At 40.0% G+C, this 25308-nt stretch overlaps 2 protein-coding genes across 2 annotated transcripts in view; one reads left to right on the forward strand and one right to left on the reverse strand.

Moving 5' to 3' along the window:
* LOC108667597 (probable sodium/potassium/calcium exchanger CG1090) overlaps positions 1 to 9382 on the forward strand; it is a 28234-nt gene extending 18852 nt beyond the window's left edge. The window contains exons 6-13 of the mRNA XM_047883366.1: positions 254 to 354; positions 1315 to 1502; positions 1896 to 2104; positions 4141 to 4269; positions 5644 to 5741; positions 6398 to 6608; positions 8461 to 8592; positions 8961 to 9382. Coding sequence (XP_047739322.1) covers positions 254 to 354; positions 1315 to 1502; positions 1896 to 2104; positions 4141 to 4269; positions 5644 to 5741; positions 6398 to 6608; positions 8461 to 8592; positions 8961 to 9160 — 1268 coding nt within the window. The 3' untranslated portion in view covers positions 9161 to 9382. The remainder of the gene's footprint in view (positions 1 to 253; positions 355 to 1314; positions 1503 to 1895; positions 2105 to 4140; positions 4270 to 5643; positions 5742 to 6397; positions 6609 to 8460; positions 8593 to 8960) is intronic.
* A 4791-nt stretch (positions 9383 to 14173) lies between these two features.
* LOC108667598 (peroxidase) lies at positions 14174 to 23785 on the reverse strand. The gene is made up of 16 exons (XM_018154642.2): positions 23244 to 23785; positions 22856 to 23034; positions 22186 to 22555; positions 21769 to 21873; positions 21423 to 21518; positions 20808 to 21187; positions 19842 to 20012; positions 19285 to 19449; positions 18703 to 18821; positions 18341 to 18440; positions 17863 to 18060; positions 17173 to 17309; positions 16104 to 16271; positions 15776 to 15978; positions 15246 to 15415; positions 14174 to 14883 (listed from the first exon to the last, which is right to left on the reverse strand). The coding sequence occupies exons 1-16, from the start codon at positions 23381 to 23383 to the stop codon at positions 14702 to 14704; spliced, it is 2883 nt and encodes a 960-aa protein (XP_018010131.1). The 5' UTR covers positions 23384 to 23785; the 3' UTR covers positions 14174 to 14701.
* Positions 23786 to 25308: the final 1523 nt, after the last annotated feature.

The following is a 25308-nucleotide window of genomic DNA, read 5'->3' on the forward strand; positions in this document are numbered from 1 at the left end:
GTGACCGTACTGCCGTGACGTGGTGACCGTACTGCCGTGACGTGGTGACCGTACTGCCGTGACGTGGTGACCGTACTGCCGTGACGTGGTGACCGTACTGCCGTGACGTGGTGACCGTACGGCCGTGACGTGGTGACCGTACTGCCGTGACGTGGTGACCGTACTGCCGTGACGTGGTGACCATACGGCCGTAAGGTGACCGTACTGCCGTGACGTGACCGTACGGCCGTGACGTGACCGTACGGCCGTGCAGGGATGGAGCTGAGCGAGGACGTGGCGGGGGCGACGTTCATGGCCGCAGGGTCGTCGGCTCCTGAGCTCGCCACGTCCGTCATCGCTGTCTTCGTCGCCGAGGTGACTGATCAGTGCTGTGTGATGGCAACTCATCAGTGCTGTGTGATGGCAACTCATCAGTGCTGTGTGATGGCAACTCATCAGTGCTGTGTGATGGCAACACATCAGTGCTTTGTGATGGCAACTCATCAGTGCTGTGTGATGACAACACATCAGTGCTGTATGAAGGCAACACTCACTCATAGATATGACTGGAATGTTGTCCCAGTATCGATGCACTCTTTGCCCTGTGTGCTATCTTCTTACCCAGTTTTTCCCATGAAAAGAATGGAAGTGTAGTGGTACGTGTAGAAAGTGTCATATTTTGGACATTATGATCAATTTTTTCTGAGTGCCCCCACGATAAAATAATTCCACAGTTCTCCATGTTTCGCTCCCCCGAGTCATAAGTCCCCATGAGTCATTCAACTTGAGTCATTGAGCGGCCCGAAGCTCGGCGCCTGAATGACGCGTGGCCGATGTTTGTTAGAACTATAGGCTGGCGTGATGTGGCGCCCGCCACAGTCACATCGCGTGGTTGGCCACAGCCACATTCCTACAGTGGGGCTGGCTTCACCTTTAAAGACCTAAGAGACGTTTAACTCCCACACTCCCCACCGCGCTGCTCCCACACTCCCCACCGCGCTACTTCCACACTCCCCACCGCGCTACTGGAAATCTTAATTTTTATCAACGACATCTTATTGCGATTGATCGACAAAAATTTTTAATCTTGCGTTCAGATTTTTCTGACTTGCTTTCAATTTAGAATTAATTCGTGCCAAAATTCTCCTGGATTCACAAATAAGTTACTCAGGACGACATCGGCATCAGCGGAGTGATCGGCAGCGCGGTGTTCAACATCATGTTCGTGATCTCGGTGTACCTCTGTCCCTCAGGACGACATCGGCATCAGCGGGGTGATCGGCAGCGCGGTGTTCAACATCATGTTCGTGATCTCGGTGTACCTCTGTCCCTCAGGACGACATCGGCATCAGTGGGGTGATCGGCAGCGCGGTGTTCAACATCATGTTCGTGATCTCGGTGTGCGCGCTGTTCTCGGGCACTGAGATCTGCATCAACTGGTGGCCCGTAGTGCGGGACTGCGTCTGCTACTGCATCTCCATCTGCGCTCTGCTTCTCACCATCCATAACGAGGCTGTCAAGTGGTGAGTCAACCTCGTGTTCATCATTAATCATTAATAATCATTCAGCATTGATCCTTTAAACTCGATAAATCAAGTCACGTTATACTCATACAATCTAGCGTCATTATACCGATTTTAGTTGTCGGAGTAACGTATCTCTCCTTGTGCCTAAAAGAAGGTCCAAGCTGCGCCCAAAATTTTATGTAACGATGAATGCATCGAAGGAAACCTGTACCTATGCAAGTTGTAAACCACGATAATCGAAATAAAAAACCCAGAATCTTATTTAATTGAAGTGCATTTATTTTAATATGTTTCTGAATAATTACAGGACATAAAAAATTGGTCATCTTCCAGTTAAACTCTGATCGCGGTTGTCGCTGCCCAGCAACATAAATATTTCTTTGAGTGCAGGTACGAGTCACTGTTCCTGCTGGTGCTGTACGCGGGCTACTGCTACCTGATGGTGCACAATAAGCGCCTCGAGGCCTGGGCCAACACACTCAACGTCCCCTTCAAGAACGCCGCCTCCAAGGAGGAGAAGAACTCCCTCTTCGGCATCAAGAGCGCCCCTGTCCAGCCCGGGGACCCTAAGGCTGCTGACGGGGGCGTGGCCGAGACCGGTGAGTTCGGGAGAATTAATTCTCAGTTGTAAAATCGTAAATTATAAAAGTGGAAATAATGATGGTTTTTAAAATTGTAATTTTTAGAATGGGGCATGATGATGGTTTATTAAATTGTGAATTTAAAAATATTGCATGAGAATGTTTTCTAAATTTGTCAATTTTAGAAGTGGGTGGGTAAAAGAAATTAAAATTTTTTCGTAATTTCGGAGGTGGGAAAGGAGTGGATTTGTCAGGAAAATTCACAGAATTATGAAAAATTATTTTCTGAGGTGGTTGATGCAGGAAAATTTACAGAAATCTAAATTTCAGGTATGCGTAAATATTCGGTGAAATATTTAGAGAATAATGAATGAATTTCTCGTGAGTCAGAGAAATTCAAAGAATTGTAAATTTAAAAGTGGTTGAGTTAGATATTCTTTCAACACTCGAAAAAAATGAATGAGATTTTCAATAAGTTTTATAATGCTAAATATTTCAAACTTCAATCCATTTTCACCTCATCATTATTCAGAAGATCTAACGATAAATTGTGACAGCGAGCATAACCTGATCTGGATATAACACGTAACAAAACCTAAAGCGCATTTTCACTATTCTACTCATCTAAATAATACAGAGTTCTGCCTGTATTTTTTATATTATTATTATCTCAGCTTACATATTATATTATTATCATTATTATTATTATATTAGCTTTAGCAACTTTGAATTTCACCAACAATGCTACCGATCAGTTCCTCTGCTCCAGAGTTACAGCAGCACTGGTGAGAACTTCTGTCGCGTGCCCGTGAATAACATTTTGTTAATAAGTTATTTTCTAATACAATAAAAGTATTGAACGCGTATTTGCAGGTATTTGATGATTCTTATAATATAGGTTTTAAATGCTTTTTAAGGCATTTAAATCCTATTACAGCTTTGCTTGGATACCACCATAGCTCATTTTCTTATAAAATAGAGATTTTGTACGCGTATTTTCGGGCTGTTAATGCGTATTCATTTGAATAATTAAATTTGATACCGTAGATATTTACATTTATTAAATAATTGAGTTATTATACATATTTCATTTTTTATCCTTGCTTTATTTTTGCGCTGGAATCAGCAAACGGCAGCGCAAGTATTGGGCGTGAACGTATCGCCAGGCATAATAATGCTTGCTTTTGCAATTGTATTTTGCCTATAATTTTAAACATATATTACACATACCTATATTTAATTCTGCGCGTATAATTGTAAGGTGTAGAAATGACTCCTTCAATCGAAATTAAATAATCAATATCTCATTAAAGTCGAATTTATATTAATTTTTATTAATATCAGCTAATTTATCTATTGAGTACGCATGTGCTCATTTATTTTTTAAAATAATAACGATGAAAAAATTAACAATGACTACAGTCATGACCACATTGTGAGAGCAACAACTCTCAACAATAAGCAATCAACTTTTAACAATATAGGCAATCAACCTTCAACCTTTAACAATCAACCTTCAACACTTAGCAATCAACCTTCAACCTTTAACAATCAACCTTCAACACTTAGCAATCAACCTTCAACACTTAGCAATCAACCTTCAACAATGAGCAATCAATTTTCATCAACAATAAGCCATCAACTTGAAGACGTTAAGACGGTATGTGGGGGCGTAAGAAATTGTGAAGTGTCGGCACGTTGCCGTAGCAACTAGATTGCAACTAAATTATTTATCCGGTAATTGAATAAGGTATTTAAGCCCACCTAGCGTGTATAAGTTTGTTTGAAACTCATCCAGCGCTCGTAATTTCGCTTCAAGCTTCAGCGTAAATTTTATTCAACTCCATTAAGTATGGCTTCATGTTCTCCTAGCATAATTTATGTAATTCAAATCCTCAGCGCAGATTATTTCTCGTGCGCTCACTAACTTGCGGATTTCTTGTTTTGCGGATGAGGTGTTAGTCACGAAATGAAAATGCAACGGATTTTAATTTTGTGTCAGTTCAGTGCCGGGAAATCAATTATATAGAAAAAAGATATTTTGTATTACGCAGACGACACGCTGCCTCTTCTTAGTCTGCTGCGGCAAGTGAATAACTCCTCTGAAGACCACACGTCTCCTTATATTGCTTATCAAGATAACAGCATTCCTGTTGAAGACACAGCAGCGGCATCCTCCATTGGTGCAATTAACAATTTCAAAATGGGGAGTCCGACGATCTCGGAATCAGTTCAAGAAACTCAAGCTGAACAGCCTGGCGGGACAAATGACGCTCATCACTTAAGCTCTTCAAAGGAAAATTTTGACAAGCCACTGCCGCTACGCCATGAAAACCATCGAAAAATTTGGGGTGGCCTACCGTCGTTTATTCAGTGGCCGTCGATGAACCGACAAAAATATTCAGTATGGAGTTGCGAGTCTCAAGATCCTCAGATAACAATGAACTTTGAACCTGGCCAGAGAAGAGCTTCCTTCAGTAAGCCAACACTCACCAGCACTGGCTTCAATTGTGCCTTTGTTTCAGTACAGCCTTCACAATAGCACATGAGAGCACTAGCGTTCACTATATCAATGAATGCTACCATAGAGTCACGAGCATGCGATCCTCCCGATTGTCGGAAAAACATCTATTAACTTAATTAGAAATTATTAATATTTTACGGTTCTCTTGTGTGTGCAGCAAACTCCAAATATTTTACTGTCAAATCCTGCAATTTATTACTCGTAAATCAGAGTGTGCAAACCGTTCCGAATAGTCTGGATCTCAGCTAGACTTCAAGAAAATTAATATATTTTCCTAGATGGGCACACGCGTGATATTTCAAAAGTTTTCTATGTGCTGCATGGCACATGGCACGTTTCATAACCACCTTGCGTTTCATCAACATATTTTCATCAACCTCTTCACGTGTGCAGAACATAAATTATTTTCTTCACAACATGATCTAATGGCTTTGTGGGATCTCAGTCAAGATAACCAATTGTTAACTAAATTCGTGTATTGACTACTAGTTCAATGCCTGAAAATATTCCACAATTCTCGTCTAATTCTCATGCGTGTTCCAAACTATTTAAGCTTTTTTAAAAAAATGCTTTTCGCTTAACTTTTGTCTCTTCTTGATATCTTCATGCAAAGACTTGCCCTTTCGTGACATTCTTCTAAAAAAATCTTCACTGTCCCTTGACATGTTTATCAAGATCTTTGAAATTTGTTAACCAAACAATACGAGGACAAACTTTCGATGCATTTTTTGGCATTTTGAACATTTATTCAGAAAAAAAAAATTATTGATGACCGAAGTAAATCAGCCTTGTGTGGATATGTTTTGGTAGGAATGAGTTTCTTGCTCACTGGTTCGTGGTTAAAATGCAAATTGAAATAAATATTGATATTGAGCAATCAAAAATAAAATTACCTTGGAAAAGATATTATGAATTCTTTAGAACCTAATATAATAAGATATTATAAGGACAAAAGAAGATAAGATAATATCTTGAAAAGATATAATGAGTTGTAGCGCATTTTATACATTAATCATGAAATTTATCTTGACAGGCCTGGGTGAGAACGATGACCCAGGAGCCATCCCCCGGCCTCCCCCCGTGCAGGAGGTGGACGCGGCGCAGCCCCAGATGATGGCCCCCACCATGAAGGTTGGACCACTGATAAGGAATTGTTACCTTGTTTGTAAGTTTAAAAACTACATGAATGTTAAATTAAAAGATGTTGTATCGAGTTGAGGCTGCTTGGAAGCATGTTGTTGTTTTCTGTTTACGGTCTACCGGAACTCTACGGTTTTTCAGGCCAGTATTTAATTATCAAAACCCTCAACCCTAGCACTATTTCTTGTTCATTTTCTTCGCCAAAAAATTATGAAATGGAAACTTCTCTCGGCTTATTATTAAAAACCTAATTTTTTAACCGGTAATTTTTGAAGTAATACAACTGAAACAATTAAGAAATTTGACGTCATACGATTTTTGTAACCATTCTTGCGTTATGATTGACAGTGCGCGTGATGAGGACTGTGATGGTTGGAATATATTATAGGTTTTCTATGGTTTCAATGCCCCCAGTTAAAATAACCCTCTCATTTATCATTAATATCGAGTAATTAATAGCGATGCAAGAAGGTAATGATAATTCCAAATGGAAATAACGATTTGAGAATTAAGGCAATGATGAATCGAAGAGGCCATGACTATTTTAGACGGTTAAATTTGAAAGGGTGAATTAAATACAAGTCAATTTTAGACTATAATTATAATAATAGCATTTAATGATAAAACCTTATCTTTCACCGCGGCAGGACGATGACTCGAACCCGTGGCAGGCGCCGCTGGGGGTGACAGAGCGGTTGTACTGGGGGGCGACGCTGCCCCTGGTGGCGGTGCACCACTTCACCATACCAGACTGCAGGAGGGCGCGCTGGAGGAGCTGGTTCCTGCTCACCTTCATCATGAGTATGGTGTGGATCTCACTGTACTCATACGTCATGGTCTGGATGATAACTATCATCGGTGAGAGGGATTATGAACCATGTGATCATTGCAGCTTATATATCATTTAACAGTTCATATCATTCAATTCACAATCATTTCAGGAAATAATGATGCTTGTGCTGTTATCACAATGTAGTAAGTATGAGTGTGAGAGGAAATATGAACTTTATGATCAATGCAGCTTATATATCATTTAATACTTCATATCATTCAATTCAAAATCATTTCAAGGAATGATGATGCTTGTGCTGTTATCGCGATATAATAATTACTGATAATTATTATGTGTTTGTGCTTAACCGTAATATGAGGCTAAAAATGGCCTAAACGATGCTAGTTGCTCAAGTTAAATTCCTTTGTATTAGCTAATATTTATTAGTATTCATTATTTAAGAAATATTGATTTGAACGCTTGAATGATTTCTGAATTATTTTTATGGGCTTCATTCTTGAATTACACTGAATTATTCAACTGAATATAATATGAATTTATTCAGAAAACACTTTGAGGTTACTCTGCTATTGGATTAATGAAAGTGCGTTACATATAATGATGAAAAATTACTGGTGGCAAGTTAATTTAAATATTATAATTGAAATGATATAAAGTTGAAGGTAATTGCTTATAGGAGACAATAATCAATGATTAACAAGATTAACTATCAATATGATACTGACAATTTCAAGATTATACTTTCCAATCAATATTATAATTACCAATCAATATTATAATAACCATTCAATGTAATTATTACCAATAAATATTATAATTACCAATCAATATTATAATAACCATTCAATGTAATTATTACCAATCAATATTATAATAACCAATCAATATTATAATTACCAAACAATATTATAAATACCAATCAATATTATAATAACCAATAAATATTATAATTACCAAACAATATTATAATAACCAATCAATATTATAATAACCAAACAATATTATCATTACCAATCAATATTATAATTACCAATAATAAATATTATAATTACCAATCAATATTATAATTACCAATCAATATTATAATAACCAATCAATATTATAAAAGGTGGGTCAGGCAGCGCAAGGTGGGTCAGGTATCAGCGCAAGGTGGGTCAGGCAGCGCAAGGTGGGTCAGGCAGCGCAAGGTGGGTCAGGCAGCGCAAGGTGGGTCAGGTATCAGCGCAAGGTGGGTCAGGCAGCGCAATGTGGGTCAGCTATCAGCGCAAGGTGGGTCACCCCACAAATGTGTCAACATTTATCATATTTCAAAACTAATTACTTTTTAATAAAACACCTGAGCCTCTCACTGCGCCAGAATATATATTTTTTTAATTACTAATTACATTTTAATTAAACACCTGAGCCTTCCATTGTGTCAGTATATATCATTATTCATTAATTTTTAATACTTAACCTGATTCGCTTGGTCGAGTTAACCTAATTAAGGCGGAGATCGTAGTTTTTGCATCACGCTTGACTGTATTCCTGAACATTTTTTAAGTATTATCCAACATCTTTACCAGTGAATTATTTCAAAATTATATTGCCCTCTCCACGTCAATAAATAGGTAATGATCAATCAGTCAGTAAATAAATTTATCCCAACATCTATTTAATCCGCTAATAAATACATAAGTAAATAAATACACAGCATTAGTCTGCTTAAATCGCAAGTTCACCAATGATTTGAAAACGAAGAAAACACTTGAAACGAAGAAAACTTTGAACAAGTTTTGGAAACCGTTCAGTCCGAAAGTAATGCAACATAAATATTGTGTGATTTCTTTGAGTTTTATATTTTTTCAATTCTTGGTAGATAAATTCTTTTTTATTTATATTATAATAGAATATCGTAAAGCTGTGCCCATGACGCAGGGTTCGGCGACATGGCTGTGAGCAACGCTATCGGCAGCAACGTCTTCGACATCCTCCTGTGCCTCGGCCTGCCCTGGTTCCTCAAGACCGCCCTCACCGACCCCGGCAGCGTCGTGCCTGTAGAGAGTAGAGGTAGAGTGCGGGACAGAGTCGAGTGGGATGAGAGAAGAGTGGGGCCAGAGTAGAGTGGGGACAGAGTAGAGTGGGACCAGGGTAGAGTGGGACCAGAGTAGAGTGCGGCCAGAGTAGAGTGGGGTGAGAGTAGAGTGCGGCCAGAGTAGAGTGGGGCCAGAATAGAGGCGGCCAGAGTAGAGTGGGGCAAGAGAAGAGTGTCGTCGGATTAAAGTGGGGTGAGAGTAGAAGTATTTTGGTGCTCGTCGAGAGTAGCAGCAGTGATTATATATTTATAATTATTAAATAATTATACAATATCATTATTAACTTTTCCATTCACCCCAAACTCTCTCTTGTCTAAAATATGACCCACTCTTGTGTGTCAGGTCTGACATACTCGACCATCTCGCTGTTCTCGACGGTTGTGTTCCTGATCGCGGCGCTGCACTTCAACGGCTGGCGTCTCGACAAGAAGCTCGGCGTCATGCTCATGGTCTGGTACTTGTTCTTCATGGTCTTCGCCAGCCTCTACGAACTCAATGTCTTCGGCGACTTTAATCCAAAGACGTGCGACAGCGAATACTAAATCTGCCAGACTCTTCTCACGAATTATATTTGTGTTCGAATCTATCTATGATGTTCAATTACGATCTAAGTTCTACGATTATCGTGCTCTTCGTTTTAAGTAATTTCTAAGTCTGGTCCCATTATTAGTTCGTCATGATTGCCTGATCAGATGTAATTGAATTCAAATCAATCGCTTGTTCAAATTTCTTGAAAGTTGAAGCGGGTTCCCAAAACGCAATCAATTCTCCAAAGGTTAAAATTTTATCAAAACTTTTCAAGGTTTTTGCGATCTTTTTACATGTATGTCCCATGAAATCATTGTTGTTTTATTTATTGTTTACTGAGAGTAAGAATTACCCTGAAACTCGTCGAGAATTTCCCCGGCAGGTTGATTACAAATGAAAACTTGGCATCTCACTTATACTACTTAGAACTTATTGTGCTATTTTTTAAGGCGGAAACTCGAGTCCTGGGATTATGAGCTCTTAACGCGCCTCAGCATTCCGAGACGCGGAATGATTCAGCTATCATAAAAAAGTGAAAATGAAGCAACTCAATTTTCATATCGAATCTTAATTTTAGATTCCATGCAAATCATTTGTACTTGCTAACATAAATAAGACTCATAGCTTATGTTGGAATCCCAATTTTATTTGTAATATATCGGAAGCATTAATGTTGCGAATACCCCTACGTACTTCCAGTGCAAGGCTTCAAACAAAAAGGCATTCAGAAGTTCAATTTCTTTGCAATATTCAAGCTGAGACATAAATTAAAATCAGTAATTTCACGTGGTCAAGTTACAATTTTAATGCAGTTATTTTTGTTAGGTATTCTAGCTCTCTTCCAGGTATCGCATTTACATAGCGGGCAACACGTGCTCCTAGCAAGATTATACTCCTAGCAAAAGACGTTAAAATAACGTTTATTCCACGTTATTTTTAAGTGACAACGTTTAATCAACGTTATTTCAACGTCAGATGCTTGGTGGTACCCCACTTGCGTAGCATTTACTCGATAGCGAGGCGTTGTTTGTAAGATCTTAGACTACGAATTGTGTAGAATTTTAATATTATATGTGTGGTTGACCATATTTCATGTTTTATTCTAGACTATTTAATAAACTAATTAAGCGTAGCTGAAATACTCCAAGATGAAGAATAAATAAATTAGATATAGTGATGTAACCTGCGTAGAAGGCAGAACATTCGTATATGATGCCCAATGTCTTTTTTAGTTTTATCAACTTCAAGGTGCGAAAGTTTACTCTTTTATTAGCTAAAACATTCGTTGTAGTACCAACTTACTAAACATGAATACATCTCACAACGTAGTTAAGGTTGGAACAACGACGTAAATTCAACGTCAGAACGTTTAATCAGCTTTAGTTGAACGTGTGATGCCTTGGTAGGCTAGTTACTTAATCAGCCTAACTAACATCCACTCGCACAGCGCCTACACTTAACCTAGGCCTATATCTAATTCTCTATACCGATGACTTGCAATTAAATCATATTTGTTGACACTATTCTGACGAGCCTCCCAGTTGGACCAAGTAATAGTTTGGTTTAGTCCCCCTAATTATTAATTTTATTATATTTAGCATAAATTGTGATCTCGACTCTTCCAGTATTAGAGGCGATCTCGAAGTCTTGTCTTTTCCGTCAATCCAAGTGAAAGAGTTTCCCATAAGAACTTAATGATTTCTATGGAGAAATAATAACCCATATGTATGGAGTCCGAGCTCATTGGCCCCCAGCTTCGTTTACCTCCAATTTGTCTGTGCAAAACATCTTGAGAATTTCGGTTCGAATTGACGGTTGAGACGAAAATTAAGACGCGCCTCTTCCCAAGAACTTGCGGTGATGCTACATCTTCCAATACTAGTTACTTCCTCCATTCTACCTAGCGTCACCTTCTAGCATGCGTAGGGCGCTAATTAATATCATTAATATACCTAGCCTGGCCGCGTCTAGTTCACTAGAGACTAGTTAACACTATTGTACCAATTTAGCTCGTCCTATATCCATTGATGAACGAAATTGCCTGATTTAATTCGCGTGAAGCGCTGAATTTCTGTCCGTGTTGAACCTCCCTTAGATATTCACAGGAGCAGTATTTCCTAGTGCATTCAAGTTATGAATTAATATTTTAGTGATGAATTAATATTTTAGTGATGAATTAATATATTAGTCGTGAATTAATATTTTAGCGATGAATTGATGATGGTGATGCAGTGTCGTAGACAGCGAGATAATGCCTTTGTTTGGCCAGAGATTGAAGGCCTCGTGTTGTTATTCCTGCTAGTGGAGCCCTTTATCCTCTCTAAAATAGTTCTTAAATACTTTGTAAAGCAGCTTAAGATAATCTTTATGATCGTCATCTCGTTAGTTCAAAGTGTGTTGTCCGTTACCCAGCCTCGTGTAATGCTGATGTTTGTTGTTTGTTGTTGTTGTTATGGTGGTAAAGCTTAGGGTGCTGGCCCTCTACTCATGACAGTATAATCGATGGTTAACTTGAAAGTTATAGTATTCAGTATTCGGAAGTCGTTCAAGTTTTTAAATCATTGACATTCCACTAGCTTTCTCTCCATCTTATATTTGTTCACATCGATAGTACAGCGAATGGTTTGAAAATAACTTGAAAAACAAATCTCTCCAGGTGCTCTCAATTTGTTTTATAAAATTCAACAAAACACGTTATTCATGAATAACACGTTCTATTTCAACGCCAAAAATTCGCGGTGTGTGTTCTATTAAATGGCGATTGGATATTTCGTAGTTCGATAAAAATAATCTTTTGCATGAAAAAGTCAATAAGCGAACATGAACGAATTTTTTTCACTATTAGCTTATTTATTTATTTATTATTTTGGACTTCAGTCGTCGATTGTAGATGAGTATTAAAAGTTTTTACTAAAGATCTAAAAGGTAATTATATGGCCGTAATGGGCCAGACGCCTCTCCATCTAAGCGTCATTGTAGCGAGTCATTCAAACTTCATTACTTTGCAGAAAATTCAATGACTCTTTACTGAGTCACTAAAAATTTAAAGGGTGTAGTCGTGTAGATGAGTCGATCAATGGCATGGCGTGTTGTTGCCAGAAGGTTTTTTTGTTTCCCTGCAGCTTGTAAAATAATCAGGGCTGACGGGACTGTACATTTTTCTGAATGCCGTTTGATCCTTCAAAAAGGTTCGGTTAGTATATATACCATGCCACAGTATTGTGGTTAAGAGACTGGCATCGTGAGTGTTTCTTGTCAAATTGTGACACTTGTCTATTGTTAAAATATTTAAAGATGTACCTCCTCGTATTGTTTAGATCTAAGTCTAATACTGCTAAGTTTTGACCCGAACTGCGGTAAGCTTTTGTCAACAAAATTCAGCTTTTTATAAGCTCTTATCCACATGAGTTTCTAGTTTTTAAATTGTGAAATCCATCCGCAACAATTTCCTCTATTCATTAATAAAAGTATTATTTATCACTTAAAATTTAATTATACGCAGGTATTCAGAATTTGCCACATCGTCGAAACAGATCAGCAGTTGCTTTATGGGTTGAATTACTGCAAGTTGATGTGCTATGTCTCAATGCCGCTTCACAGTTCAATAAAATATTGACTTAACTTCATGACAAGTTGAACATGAAAATAAATATCCTCTTTGGGATAACTCTTAAAATTATAATGGATTCTTTCCTTTAACCAGCACCGTTTTTATCGATTATATTGCAAGCCATTTTGAAAGACTTGGCGTGAAAATATTCCTAGTTCCTAAACGTTTGTTCGTTTTTCACTTCACGTGGAAACAGAATGAATCAGCTGTGATTCACGAATCATACATCAGAAACTTCTAATTTTTTTTCCTTACTTGTGAGCTAAAGTCAAGATAGAAGAATACATTTTTCAGCATGCATGTAAGCTGGACTAGTTAGTCGTATTTTTGTTCTTAGTTTATTATCCTGTAATGACTTGCATTGTTCCGTAAAAATAATTTTATCAAAAGTGGGTAGTACGAGTATCTCGATTTCCAGCTATGATAATTTATGACAAAACGAATAATGTAATCAATTAATTATTTAACTACTAGTTGCTGATTGGTGAAACTTGACGAGATATATCATTCTAGTGATGTCCTTAAATTCCGCTCGTGTTCAAACAATCCGTTTATGTAATTGATATAACTGTATTATGGTATAGATTAGCATTATTCATTTTAATCATCATAATTGCATATAAGAATTTAGTTGTATTTGAGGATATTAAGTATCCAGGAACTATTAAACCATATTACGAAGTTTTTGTTCTGTCCTGTATTTTTTTATCGTTTTTAGTAGTATCTATTTTTCGGACTGGTGGGTCAAAATAGTTATTGTAGAAGATGTCAAAACACGGCTGAGTTTGGTCCTATATCTAATATTACATATTTTAAAATTTATATCTGTTATTTAGCACAATGTTTTTAAGCTTCACCAACTTTTCTGTACAAAATTTAGCGAAAGCATCCTTCGTGATGGCCATATATGTTTCAATTTATTAATTGTATATCTCGCTACCACCTGAGCCTCCAGTGTAACTATATATCCTTATTCCCTACTTTATCCTTGATGCTCTTCAATGATCCTTGAAGAGTATCAACCTTGATCCCCTTGATGCTCTACATTGCCCTTGATGATCTACATTAATTGCCATTGATGACCTACGAGACCCTTGATGACCTACGTTGCCATTGAAGCCCCAAAATGTCCAACAATGCCCTTGATGACCTACGTTGCCCTTGATGACCTGCGATGCCCTTGATGACCTACGATGCCCTTGATGTCCTACAATGCTCTTGATGCCCTTAATGCACTGAGTGCTCTACTCATCATTTTTGCGACGGTCAGGCATGCGTTTCTTAGCCAACTACTACCAAGTGATGCAATAAAATAGCTGCGGAACTAACTGAATATATATGCCATGATAAATTACTGATTAAGAAGAGTTGATTATTGTTATGTTAATGTAGCATCTTCTGAAGCGTCACCAGCATGAACTATAATTTGAAACGTTCTTTGTTTCTTCTATCACCTTGATAACTGTCCGCATAGTTCCATGAACAAATTTAAGAAGACTCTTGATCATGGTTCTACGACTTCATATTGTAATTATGCTTCTGGGAAAACTTTTTGTGTGGGTTATCTAAAGAGCAAGCGACTCACCAAATGACGATTGCTTATAATTAACTGGAGAATTTCAACTTTGAATTTCAATTGCAATCCTGATAGGCTGGAGGAGCAGGAGCTGAACTACTGCACATGACGGGCACAGAAACGTCGAAAATTCGGTAGATCAAACTTATTTATTATTTGTTGGCGCTCAGAGAAATGAGTGCGATGTTGTCCAAAAAAGCGATGCACTTTTTGCCCCTGATGTGTGGGTCAGCCTGATTTTGTTTGACCCGACAAAAAGGCGCGTCGGTTCGTCCGCTCTCTGCCAGAGCTACTTGCTTCAAGTGTATCACTACTTGGCCAATGTGACCCACTCATTTTTCTGAGTGATGCTATACTTGATTACAGTAGTCAGAGGTCCCCCTCCTCCCAGGGCGACAGATCAACTGAGGGGATTGCAGACGAGGTACACGGCAGGCGAGGGTTGCCCTCCCCGAAGGTCCTGAGAGGCCAGCGCTGCACAGCGCCGAGTCCCTCGACGTTCTGGCACAAGAGCGCCGCCAGCGAACTCTTGCGCACCTCCTCCAACTCGCCTGAACGACAAGAATTTTAAGAGCGTTCCTATACAACTTTCGGTTATTATAATTAAAACTTAATCAGTCGAGGTTGGCTGATAAGTCACTTCATTCAGTTCGCTTGTCCGCCAAGACTTTGACAAGTGTCTCTACAGAACTGGTATGAGCACCAATACTTTGATGAACGTTATTCCTCAATAACTCCCAGTTAGTGTAATATACGATATTCGTTGAACTGGAAGTTATAACCACCTTGTGTCCATTATTCTTCTTCTGACAATTCAAAAGCTCCTACGAACTTGCATCTCAACAAATCGTCTACTCAGAACTTATAGAAATCATTGGGTAGACATAATCTCACTCTTGAATATCCCACTTACTGGGAGTGAAGGCCTGCGGCAGCTGGTCCGTCTCGTACCAAAAACGATCGGCCTTCTTCAGCCTCAGGAACTGATCCGCTAAAATACAGGCGAAGGTTGGCCCCACCAGCCCGTCCGGCACGGGCAGCTCGGCCAGACCGCCAGTGTACAAGTCGATGTCATCGACGCTCCTGCGGTGAAATATTTCATTTAATACTCAACAGCTGCCACTTGGAAACATGCTGATTCTTCTTTAATTTAGGTCGCAAATAATTAACAATCAACAGTAGTCACACGGATATATAAAAAGCCTTCTTAAAATTATTGTCGAAAATGTCGCAAACCGAAGTATGACAATAATTTAGCAACATGTTTCGACACAATAAAAATGAATGATTCCTGAATAATGAATGATATGTTGCTTCCAAGATGGCATACACCCGCAGCGACTTCATCATTTACTGTCAGGTACCTAGACTAGAAAATCATAAATCCATAAAAGCACCTGAATCTGTAATCCTATTCATAGAGAATTAATGAAGCAAGCTCACTCATAAACAGAAGTGATGCGCTCTAATGTGCCGCTGTCCATGTCAAGGGCCAGGTCGGAAAAGTTCGACACGGGCGGCAACCCGCACCACATTCGCCATCTTGTGTATGGCGCCACGCCGTGGTCCCGACCCCGTTGGATGTTGAGCGCTACGAGATCTAGTCCCGGACCGGAGTTTTCGCTCTCGAACAAATGCTCTGTTACCTGCATGTGCATTTAATATTCGTAAGAAAAATTGATTCGTTTCTTCATCCTATTGCCGAGAAATACCAACGGGAAATAGGGAAATAATGCGTGTTCAAGAGATTCACATACGTGACGTGACTAACCTGTGAGGTAAAGTATGCGTCGACGGCTGCGGCAGATTGAGACACGAGGCCTCTAACGCGGGAGCCAAGTTCACCCACGTCGTATAATGTGTGCGGGGCGAAGAAGAATTTCTTGAGCTGCTGGAAAGAAACTTCACGGCCGTCTTCGCTGATGCTCTGCAGCAGGCCCTGTACATGACAAAGTTTTGCTTTTCATAATTTCTGTCACATAGTTTGAGTCTTCTTTTAATTTCATTCATGGCCTAAAAATGACACTAAGTGGTTTCAAATTGTTGTCTGTCATATTTATTTTAGGTGTCATGATAACGCGATAATCTTCATAGTTGCTACGTAACATGCCTACATAATTTGTAACGTGCATTAGTATAGGTGCTTATAAACGGGGCGATTAGTTTCGTCGACTACAGTTTTGCAGGCTGAGAGCCTATACACGAAGGGAGTGTTTTCAGTGCAGTGCGCCAGCGGCCGCCAGTGCGACGTTGGGAGTTGTCGAGTAAGGGTATGCATGGTGGAGGCAAACGAGAGCTCGACAGCAGTGCGTGCTACAGTTGGCAAGAGAGAGAGCGACGCAACTATACTCTACAGTCTAGAATCTAGATGAAGGCCAAGCCGCTACTGAGGGAAGTGAGAACACTTGTGACTCGACTGCTTCTATCCCAGTGAAAATTTACAGACGCGGCAGCTTCCGATTTGGATTACCAGAAGCTAGGGCGACTCTAAATTTTGTTTGGGATGTTGCTCTGCGTGCAATGCACCAGCTAATTGCCTCTGAACACGTCAATCATAACAAATTTTAGTTGCGTCGACTAGTCGACGCAACTATTCACCTCGTGTGTAAGCGCCTTTAGTGTCATGGTACAGCCATGTAACTATGACACGGCACTATTTAGCGTTCGAAATTATTTGTAGAATTGTTCAGGGTTTCACCATCTTGTGACTTCCCCCTCACCTCGATCACTTCACCCTCACCTCGATCACTTCCCGCTCACCTCGATCACTTCCCGCTCACCTCGATCACTTCCCCCTCACCTCGATCACTTCCCCCTCACCTCGATCACTTCCCTCTCACCTCGATCATGCTGTGACCGAACCTATATGCAGCGGCAGCGAACTCGTTAGCAATGCCAGGGTGGAGGCCGGCGTCGTAGTCGCTCCAGTAGCCTGACGGCGCAGGACTCAACCGCAGCGCCTCCGTCAGCTGCGGCCCTGGGAAATAGCGACACTCGAATCACTAAATTTGCACTAAAATAATTTTAACTAATATTGAATCAAATAAACTAAACTTTATCGTGTAAATGGAAACCAAAACTCGACCATGTAAAAACGGTTTATTATGTATTCGATAATATAAAACCAAAAATTTACTTGAAAATTCGATTTACCAATCACGAAATTCATTTGCGAAAATTAACTCCTTCGATGAAATGCCAAAAAATGAAGTAAGAACCTAGCAGCATTACATCTATTTCCTGTGGTCCATTCCTCTCAAAGTACTAATATTGGTAATAAATATGATAAATAGTAATTATGAATAAATATACCATGGATCTAAAACGCGTATCATGAGAAGCATCCTTAATTTGTAATTGGTTCAAATACTTCGAACTACGTATTTAAAAAACAAATTTGGAAGCGAAGCTAAGATTTTATTTTATGCACACTATTTTTTTTTTTTTTTTTTTTGAGGTAAACACTTCATTGTAATTCATTATTTTTGAGACCTAGTCCATACTTTGTTTTAATAAATTTCCTGGCTCACCGATGATGCTGGGGATGTACTCGCGATAGGTGATGTGCTGTAGCTGCGCCCCCACGATGCGCCGCGTCTCCTGGAAGAGTCGCTCGTCGCCCCAGTGAGGATTCAGGTCCCGGAGTTGCGTGGCCAGGCCGTTGTGGTGCCGCACCAGCAGCGTGTGCAAGCTCGTCAGGAGGATGTGTTCGTTCACGCGGGAGTCTCCTAGTTATTGTACGTGAAACTTGAACTTCACATCGACGAATTTCAACACTATTCCATTGTCGTCATAAGTTGAATGAGAGTCGTGAATTTGCGTGACTGGCAGGGTGCTTTTAAATTTATTATGGCTGCTGGGCTGACCAGAATTGAATAGAATAAATGCTGAGACCAGAATTTCAATAGATATAATAGAATGAAATAGAATAGCTGCTGAGACCAGAATAGCTGCTGGGCTGACGAGAATTAAAGTTATATAGTCGGTGTTACACGAAGTGTTACTCGCCTGATTTGAAGCAGAAGCGGTGGTAGTGCGTCTGCTCGTCGGTGTTACACGAGGTGTTACTCAGATCTGGAGGCAGAAGCTCCCGACCATCCACTGTAACCTGGGCCCAGCAATTATTTGTTAAGTTTGATACGATAATGGCGCTCATCAGCCATGAGAGGTAATGTCAGCCCGATATACGGTGTGTAGACATGACTTAGTCCCAGTAATCTCTGTTTCCGCGCCTTTCAAAGCTGTACTCTATATAACTCTGTTAAAATTTTACCCAATTGAACAGTTATTATCCCTGATAATCAGCTCACTTATTATGAATGATAGCCAACTCGAGAACCAACTCACGTATTCACTTCATCGAGCCATACCTGAGTCTTGAGGAGCCCGAACTTGTTGAGCCGCAGCTCGGCAGCTTGCTCTTCCTCGGACCCGTAAATAACCGAAGCGTCGAGGAAAGACGTCAGTTGATTCAGCTGCTCACGAGGACCTGGGCATATCCAGATTATAATAACAATGACGGTTTTACACAGCCTGACCAAGTTGAGCATGCATTTTGTTTGATGATCAATAAATATTGAGCGCTGGAGGCAAGACCGTGGCATGAATTTATTAAACGACCCTTGGAAGGTTTTTTTAATTTAGATTATGCGCATAATAGTAGATACATTATTAGTGATTAAAAAGGGAAAATTTGAACTTAGCAATACCAATATTTAAAGATATACGAGAGGTATATCCGATTATTCGACTCGATTTATATGAAAAGCAATCACTTGGGTGACGGATGAAGGTGCCATTTGACGCATTAAATGTTTACAACTCTCGCTACACGAGGTGTTAGTATTAGTATTCACTTCATACGAGGGAGGAAATACGTTGAACAAAGTTACGCATTAAACGCATGAGAGGTTCACATCGGTTTACATAAAATAAAGTTACACGTCCCCCACCGAAGAAACAGGAGGGCGCCGGAGCTGATCTGAGGACTTCCATGCAGTAGGGAGCATTGGAAGAGTTGATGTAGGGGAGTGTGACAGGGAGACACTCAGGGTGCTGTAGCCAGGGGGCGGTTCTCATTTCAGGTCTGCAGCAGCTGATGCTGGAACCTTCGTGTCCTGGTGTGGATTGAATTGAATTAATTTCAGTGATCGTCAGCTTATACATAGAACCAAGATGGGTGAATGAAAGGCGCTGATTTGAAACTCGTGCCTACTTGATAATTTCTCATGCATTAATACTAATAATTATAGCGATGTCAGCGTTGATTAGGCCGTTGGACCTGTCGCCAATTCTCGACATCGCTGAACATTTGCAGCTTATTGCGGTCTTGAACACGCAACTCACTGCATTCTGCTGTGCTTAACCTCCAGGCCCTCTTGCAGATTCTGACCAGAAACGGCGCACATGCAGAGCTGGGATCGAACTCGCACCTCTCTGCTCCAATCCTAGTACAATGAACTGTTACCATTGAGCCACTCTTCCTCAAACAAGGTAGGGAATTAAATACCAGTGCTTTGAGCTGTGGCGGTGATGTCATGGTCGATGAACTGTCCCCACGCCATAGCCAAGTGTGAGTACGACCGAGACGCGACGCTGCGCCGTAGGTGCACTACGGTGCTCACAGTACGCGCACTCGGCAGAGGCGCCCCTGACACCGAGGTCCGGAGAGACGACACTCCTGCACATGGTTGAACTGATGTATATTCACTCAACCATTTTAACTTATAAATTAATAATATATTAATTCTATTATTGGCCTGCATTCTCGAGGACATATAAACAGTCTACCTATAGATGAATTGTTTTTTAACATACTCCGTATCAGAATGAACTTGTGTTTGAATGAGTCTCAAACACAAAAAATAGAGTCGGATGTACTTCAAAGCTAAAATCGGGAGTATTTTGAGCCAAATCTAGTAAACATATTCAAGTCACTTCTATTCTATCTCAAATACGTCTTCTGTTACATGATAGTAATTTTTATTATTTCGAAATCAACGCAATAATTTTTCAAAGAATAACTTGAAAGGATAAAAATTAAAATTATGGTCTAAGGCATAGAAAAAAAAACATTGCGTAAAAAAATTTCAAAACCATGCTTTGGGCTTTGGCTTATCCCGTAACTCGTATTAATCAATCCCTGGATTAGTTTCACAGCAGTACCTTTTACTGATCCAAATATGGTTCACTGACTCTAACAATGTTGCAATTAGCTTGAAAAATAATTCCATTTATGAGTCACGTCTTAATTAATAAACACTTTCGGGGAATTTTTCTATTCATGATGGGCGATGCGATTATGCGCTGAACAGCGGCGACATCATTATTTGAGTTGGTTGACCCTTGCATCGGTAAAACAAAGCTCAAGTAATTAATTTCACTTTGCGTAAATTTATTTCGCCATTTTGGAAATTGCAATGCTCCTTTTAACATGGATCACAACTCAGACTTTTTGTTCACTTAAATTTCTTACCGTCGCTATAGTGAGGCGGCAACGCCCGTCTGTAGGGCGTGAAGGCCGCACCCCACCTAGGATGCTCCAGGTTGTTGCAGGATCCATCGGTTGTTCTGAAGCGTTCCTGCCCAATGCAGGCTTTGTGTATCCTGCGCATGCCTGACGCTGCGTCGGTCAACACTCCATTTTTGGGGGAGTTACCCGTTTTTTCTATCATCAAATCTGTTTTTGGGACCCCGAAATCATCTTCTGAATCAGAATTGTGGCGGCGAGACACGTACTCAATAGTGAAGTCTTCTTGGTTAGTTGGTTCAGCTCCGTATTCGCAGTACGAAGTCCGACTAACATCACCCAACCACCGGCCTTCCATGGTCACTGCTTCAGTGCTCAAATTCATCCTGGACAAGCAGGTCAGTGATTTTTTCAAAGAAACTTCTCTACATGTTTAGGTACTTTGTTGGCACAGAAAAGTTATATATGCTCGTCATTAGAAGAATAAATAATAATAAGCATAAATTCATAAAAATTTCTGACCTATGCCAGAAATAAATTTATTATTTAACTGAATTTTATTGCTTATATTGTTAGTCGTAATTTTATAATATCTCAGACGCAAGTAGAAAGCTGTCGTACTTGCGTCTGAGATACTCGGTAGCGTGTGACATCCTTGTCCCTTGAGCAGCCATTTGTCGCACGCGGGGTGATGTTCTTCGGAACATTGTCTGATGCCTGCAATTTATAAATATTTACCTTAAAGCTAAAAAGATAATTTAGATATTTTTAACTAGTGAATTACCTTATGAGATCACGCTCCTAGTTAAAGACTTTTCAATTTATTAGACAAACGTAGAATCAATCTGAATCAAATTATAATAATAATTGATATCAAGATCCATTTTGCGCGTGTTATTATTATACTTTGTAATTATTCATATCGGCTCTTCAATTTTCAGCTCGACGTTCAAATAAATATTCATGCCTGTAAGAGGCGCTGCCCTCGCGTAACCGAATATCGCGCAAGGCTAGATTTCTCGCCACCTCCTCCTGCCGCTGCACCGCCTCAGTGCCTCGAGCTAGAGCGTCCCTGTGCATCAGGCGCTTGGAGAAAGTTGTTATACGCATACTATTGTATATTAAAGCTTAATTGGAAATCTATAGTAATATATGGTCAATATTATCAGGCATTTAATGTTTTTTCGTATCAGATTAGATGCGTAAAATTGGATGAACTGCCGAATGCAAATAGAAATGTTTGATAGAAACGTTTCGTTCTCTATGATGATTGCCGCCCTTAACTTTTGAACTGAAACGCATCGCGTTCACCAGGAACACCACAGGTAACAAGCACAGAAGTTAATTATTTGCATATTATAAAGTAGAAGAAGCAATGACTCACTGTATGTCGTTATCCGAGGCCTTCTTCACACTGCCAACATTTCTATTCCAGTTGAATGTGTCGCCCTGAGGAAATGTTGATCCGTCGCTATCTGTCGTAGACTGAGCATCGTTTTCGTTCGCCTTCCAGGTAAAGTTCTCTTGAATGTTGACAGTCGTTGATTTTAAAGTCGATGTAGGAACTCTAGTGCTTCCGAAAATAAAATCCCCCACATGATAGCGCGTGTCCGTCGTTGTGGTAGCATCAGCTGGCCCATTAGATGATTGGCGCTTCCTACGAACCTGGGTTTGAGCTTCGAAGGACTGGGTTACGCCGTCCGGTGTTGTCTTGCGGTGTGCTGCATCCCATCTTCTATGATACCACGAACCATCTGAGGCCAAACGTTTGATTACATCATCTCACGGTTCCTGTCTTATGCTTATTAATCGCTTATCAACATAATTAAGTAGATGATCATGAGATAATACAGTGCAATGTTCCATCTGAAAATACAATGCAATGTTCCATCTAAAAAAAATAAATTTATCTATTTTGTTAAGGAGGCATTCACATCGTTTTCAATTGAATATCTATTACAACATCCACGCTCAAATTCAATGTATTTAATTTCAATATATACCGACACGATTGAATGTAATCGCGTTTGAAAACATCGTTTACTCCAAATTACCTCTTCGCGGCCACGTTAAGTTAAGCAAGGCTTTGACGGAGTCGTCAATGCGCCGCCTAGATGTGTGGGGACCTCCTGTATTGCGTCTAGGCGCTGCTGAAATGGAGGTCTTCTCAGGATCGCTGGAACCACCCACCAGCAGCGCCACGATCCCGGCGAATATCAGCACCAGGATTGCTCTAAACAAAGTGTTGCACATTATTCGTATAACAATTATATTGCCTAATAGGGAATTTTGTTTCCGTATTACTGCTGCCGTCTAATTTAAGAAATCCTTCAATCAAAGACAATGAAAATGCTACACTACTTTCCTACTTATTTAAATTTTAAGAAAAATTGCTCAATATATTTTTGTGTGAGCAGTCGAAGGTTCCATTGTACGACTCACCCCGCGGCAACCACGAGGCCCCACTTGTAGTTTCGTAGGGTCCTCCTCACCACCGCTAATGGCCGCGGTCTGCTGCTGTACACGCCTCCGATTTCATTGTATTCGTTCGTATTGGCCATCATGCTCGTTATATTGCTCATTTCAAAGACTTATGCTACTTTGAAGGCAGATAATTTTGATTTATCTGCTAAATATGAACTTATTATTTCATCGACAATAATCAAAGCGCATAATTGGACTTTTCTAACGATCCATCATCTGTTACTAGAAGCTCCATGATAAAAAATTTATAATTTTTGCGGCTTGAATGGAACTTGATTCTTGCGTAAGTTTTTCTCTGCGAGGAATAAAATCTGCTTTATTATATGTTTTTTTTTATCATATTGTCCACTCCATTTTTCGCCCTTACCATCTAATTTGGTTTGATCACAAAAAGTACAAGAATTGGCGACAGGCCAAGGGTCTATTTCTTCACGGGCCACAGCTATGTTATGTTATATTTTTCGTTACAAGCCTCTGGAGCGTACCGTACGATTCCCTTGGCCGCTTAACGTTCTACTCACAATGTCCACCCTAAGTTCGCCAGGGTGTCGGTCCGACATTTACCAGGCTTCAGGAGATATCTTGTTGCCAGCCAGGGTGACAGCTTCTTGCGCATGCAAGGCTTCCCACTGCCCCCGCCACTGCACTTAGCTGCACATAAGGCAAACTTTTACGAAAATGAAAGAAAGACGCAGCATTTAAATACCCATTCGGTGATCGATACTTCGAGAATGGAAGCTACTTTTGCAACTGCAGCAATCAAAGTACTGTGAAACAAATTAAAATTGGTATGCTGATGGTGAAAATTAAAACCAATATAACTCAGTACTCACTGCAGTGAATGACAGAGAGCGCATTTTCTCAAAATCGACGAAAACGTGAAGTCACGGACAGACGGACGGACGAACGGACATGACGAGCACAATAGCGCCTTCTTTCCATATATGTGAAAATACGCTTAAAAAACATCATTTATACAGCCAGTCCTAGATCGAGTGATTCAATAAAAACCCATTCACCAAAGTTTTTGTACCCCCGTAAGATGAAATATTGCAGATACACAAGTTCATCTACTTGAGCTCTTAGCTGTATAACGAGGAAATCCATATTGTACTTTGTACAAAGGGGTCGCCTGCCGAAGACCACCACTGCTCTGGTTGCCAAATGACACAAACGGAACCGGGGCGAAAGCCCCCGTTTGTCCGCGCCACTTCGCGTTTTGTGTTTGGTACTTGCATTTGAATACTCATGTTATCTCTCGGGGGTGTTTTGAGGGTAAAATTTTTATATTTTTGTTTATAACTCCGGTAAAAACCGAACGATTTTTTATTTACGCATCGAATGATATGTGTCTCGATGTTGTAGCTTGAAAATCCTAGGAGGAGATAGGTTTTCTAAAGTACCCCTTTTTTTCGTTTTCTAAGAATTTCACGTTTTCTTTCAATTTTTTTCGAAAAAATCACATGAACAAAAATGTCTTAGAATTCTGTTTTACATATGTGTACCAACTTTCAGATTGATCCCTCTGTAAATTACTGAGATAAATTTTTAGGGAGACGCTCCCCTTAAAGAGCTCAGCAGCTAATTAAGTCTTATCTAATTACTTGAAGAACTCCCCACCTGCCCTCCTTTCATGAAATGTCATGAAATCATAAATCAACGCACAGAGATGGCAGTGGTACCATTGGATAGGGCAGAATGTCAGCTTTAAAATGAGTATAAAAACCGAAAAAGTGAAAATTTTCAATTTTAGGGTAGACGCCACCCTTAACAATTCATTCACCAATAAATCACTTTCCCCGCCCCTTCCCCCAAATACCTTGCCACCAATCTCAGTTTGGAGGCAAGGACTCCCCACACCACAGCAGCCCACAGACTCACCACGTCTGAGACATTGGGTATGAGGGTATCAAGCTGGAGAAGATAGGAAGTTGTGAACAATATTCAGCCTTGCTGGTCTCTGGTTGCCTGATTCATGACTGCATTCTTTCTACTGAAAAGGCGTGAACTGCGTACTCATTTT

The sequence above is a fragment of the Hyalella azteca genome, unplaced genomic scaffold (assembly GCF_000764305.2).
Source record: "Hyalella azteca isolate HAZT.00-mixed unplaced genomic scaffold, Hazt_2.0.2 contig1631, whole genome shotgun sequence".
In the NCBI taxonomy this organism is placed as follows: Eukaryota; Metazoa; Arthropoda; class Malacostraca; order Amphipoda; family Hyalellidae; genus Hyalella; species Hyalella azteca.

Excerpts from the sequence above, each read along its gene's own strand:
- LOC108667598 (XM_018154642.2), bottom strand. The coding sequence starts at position 23,383 with ATGAGCAATATAACGAGCATGATGGCCAATACGAACGAATACAATGAA. Across the intron at positions 22,556-22,855 it reads CTTAACGTGGCCGCGAAGAG|ATGGTTCGTGGTATCATAGA; the intron begins GTAATTTGGAGT and ends GTTTGGCCTCAG. Across the intron at positions 16,272-17,172 it reads TCGGTCACAGCATGATCGAG|GGCCTGCTGCAGAGCATCAG; the intron begins GTGAGAGGGAAG and ends TGTCATGTACAG.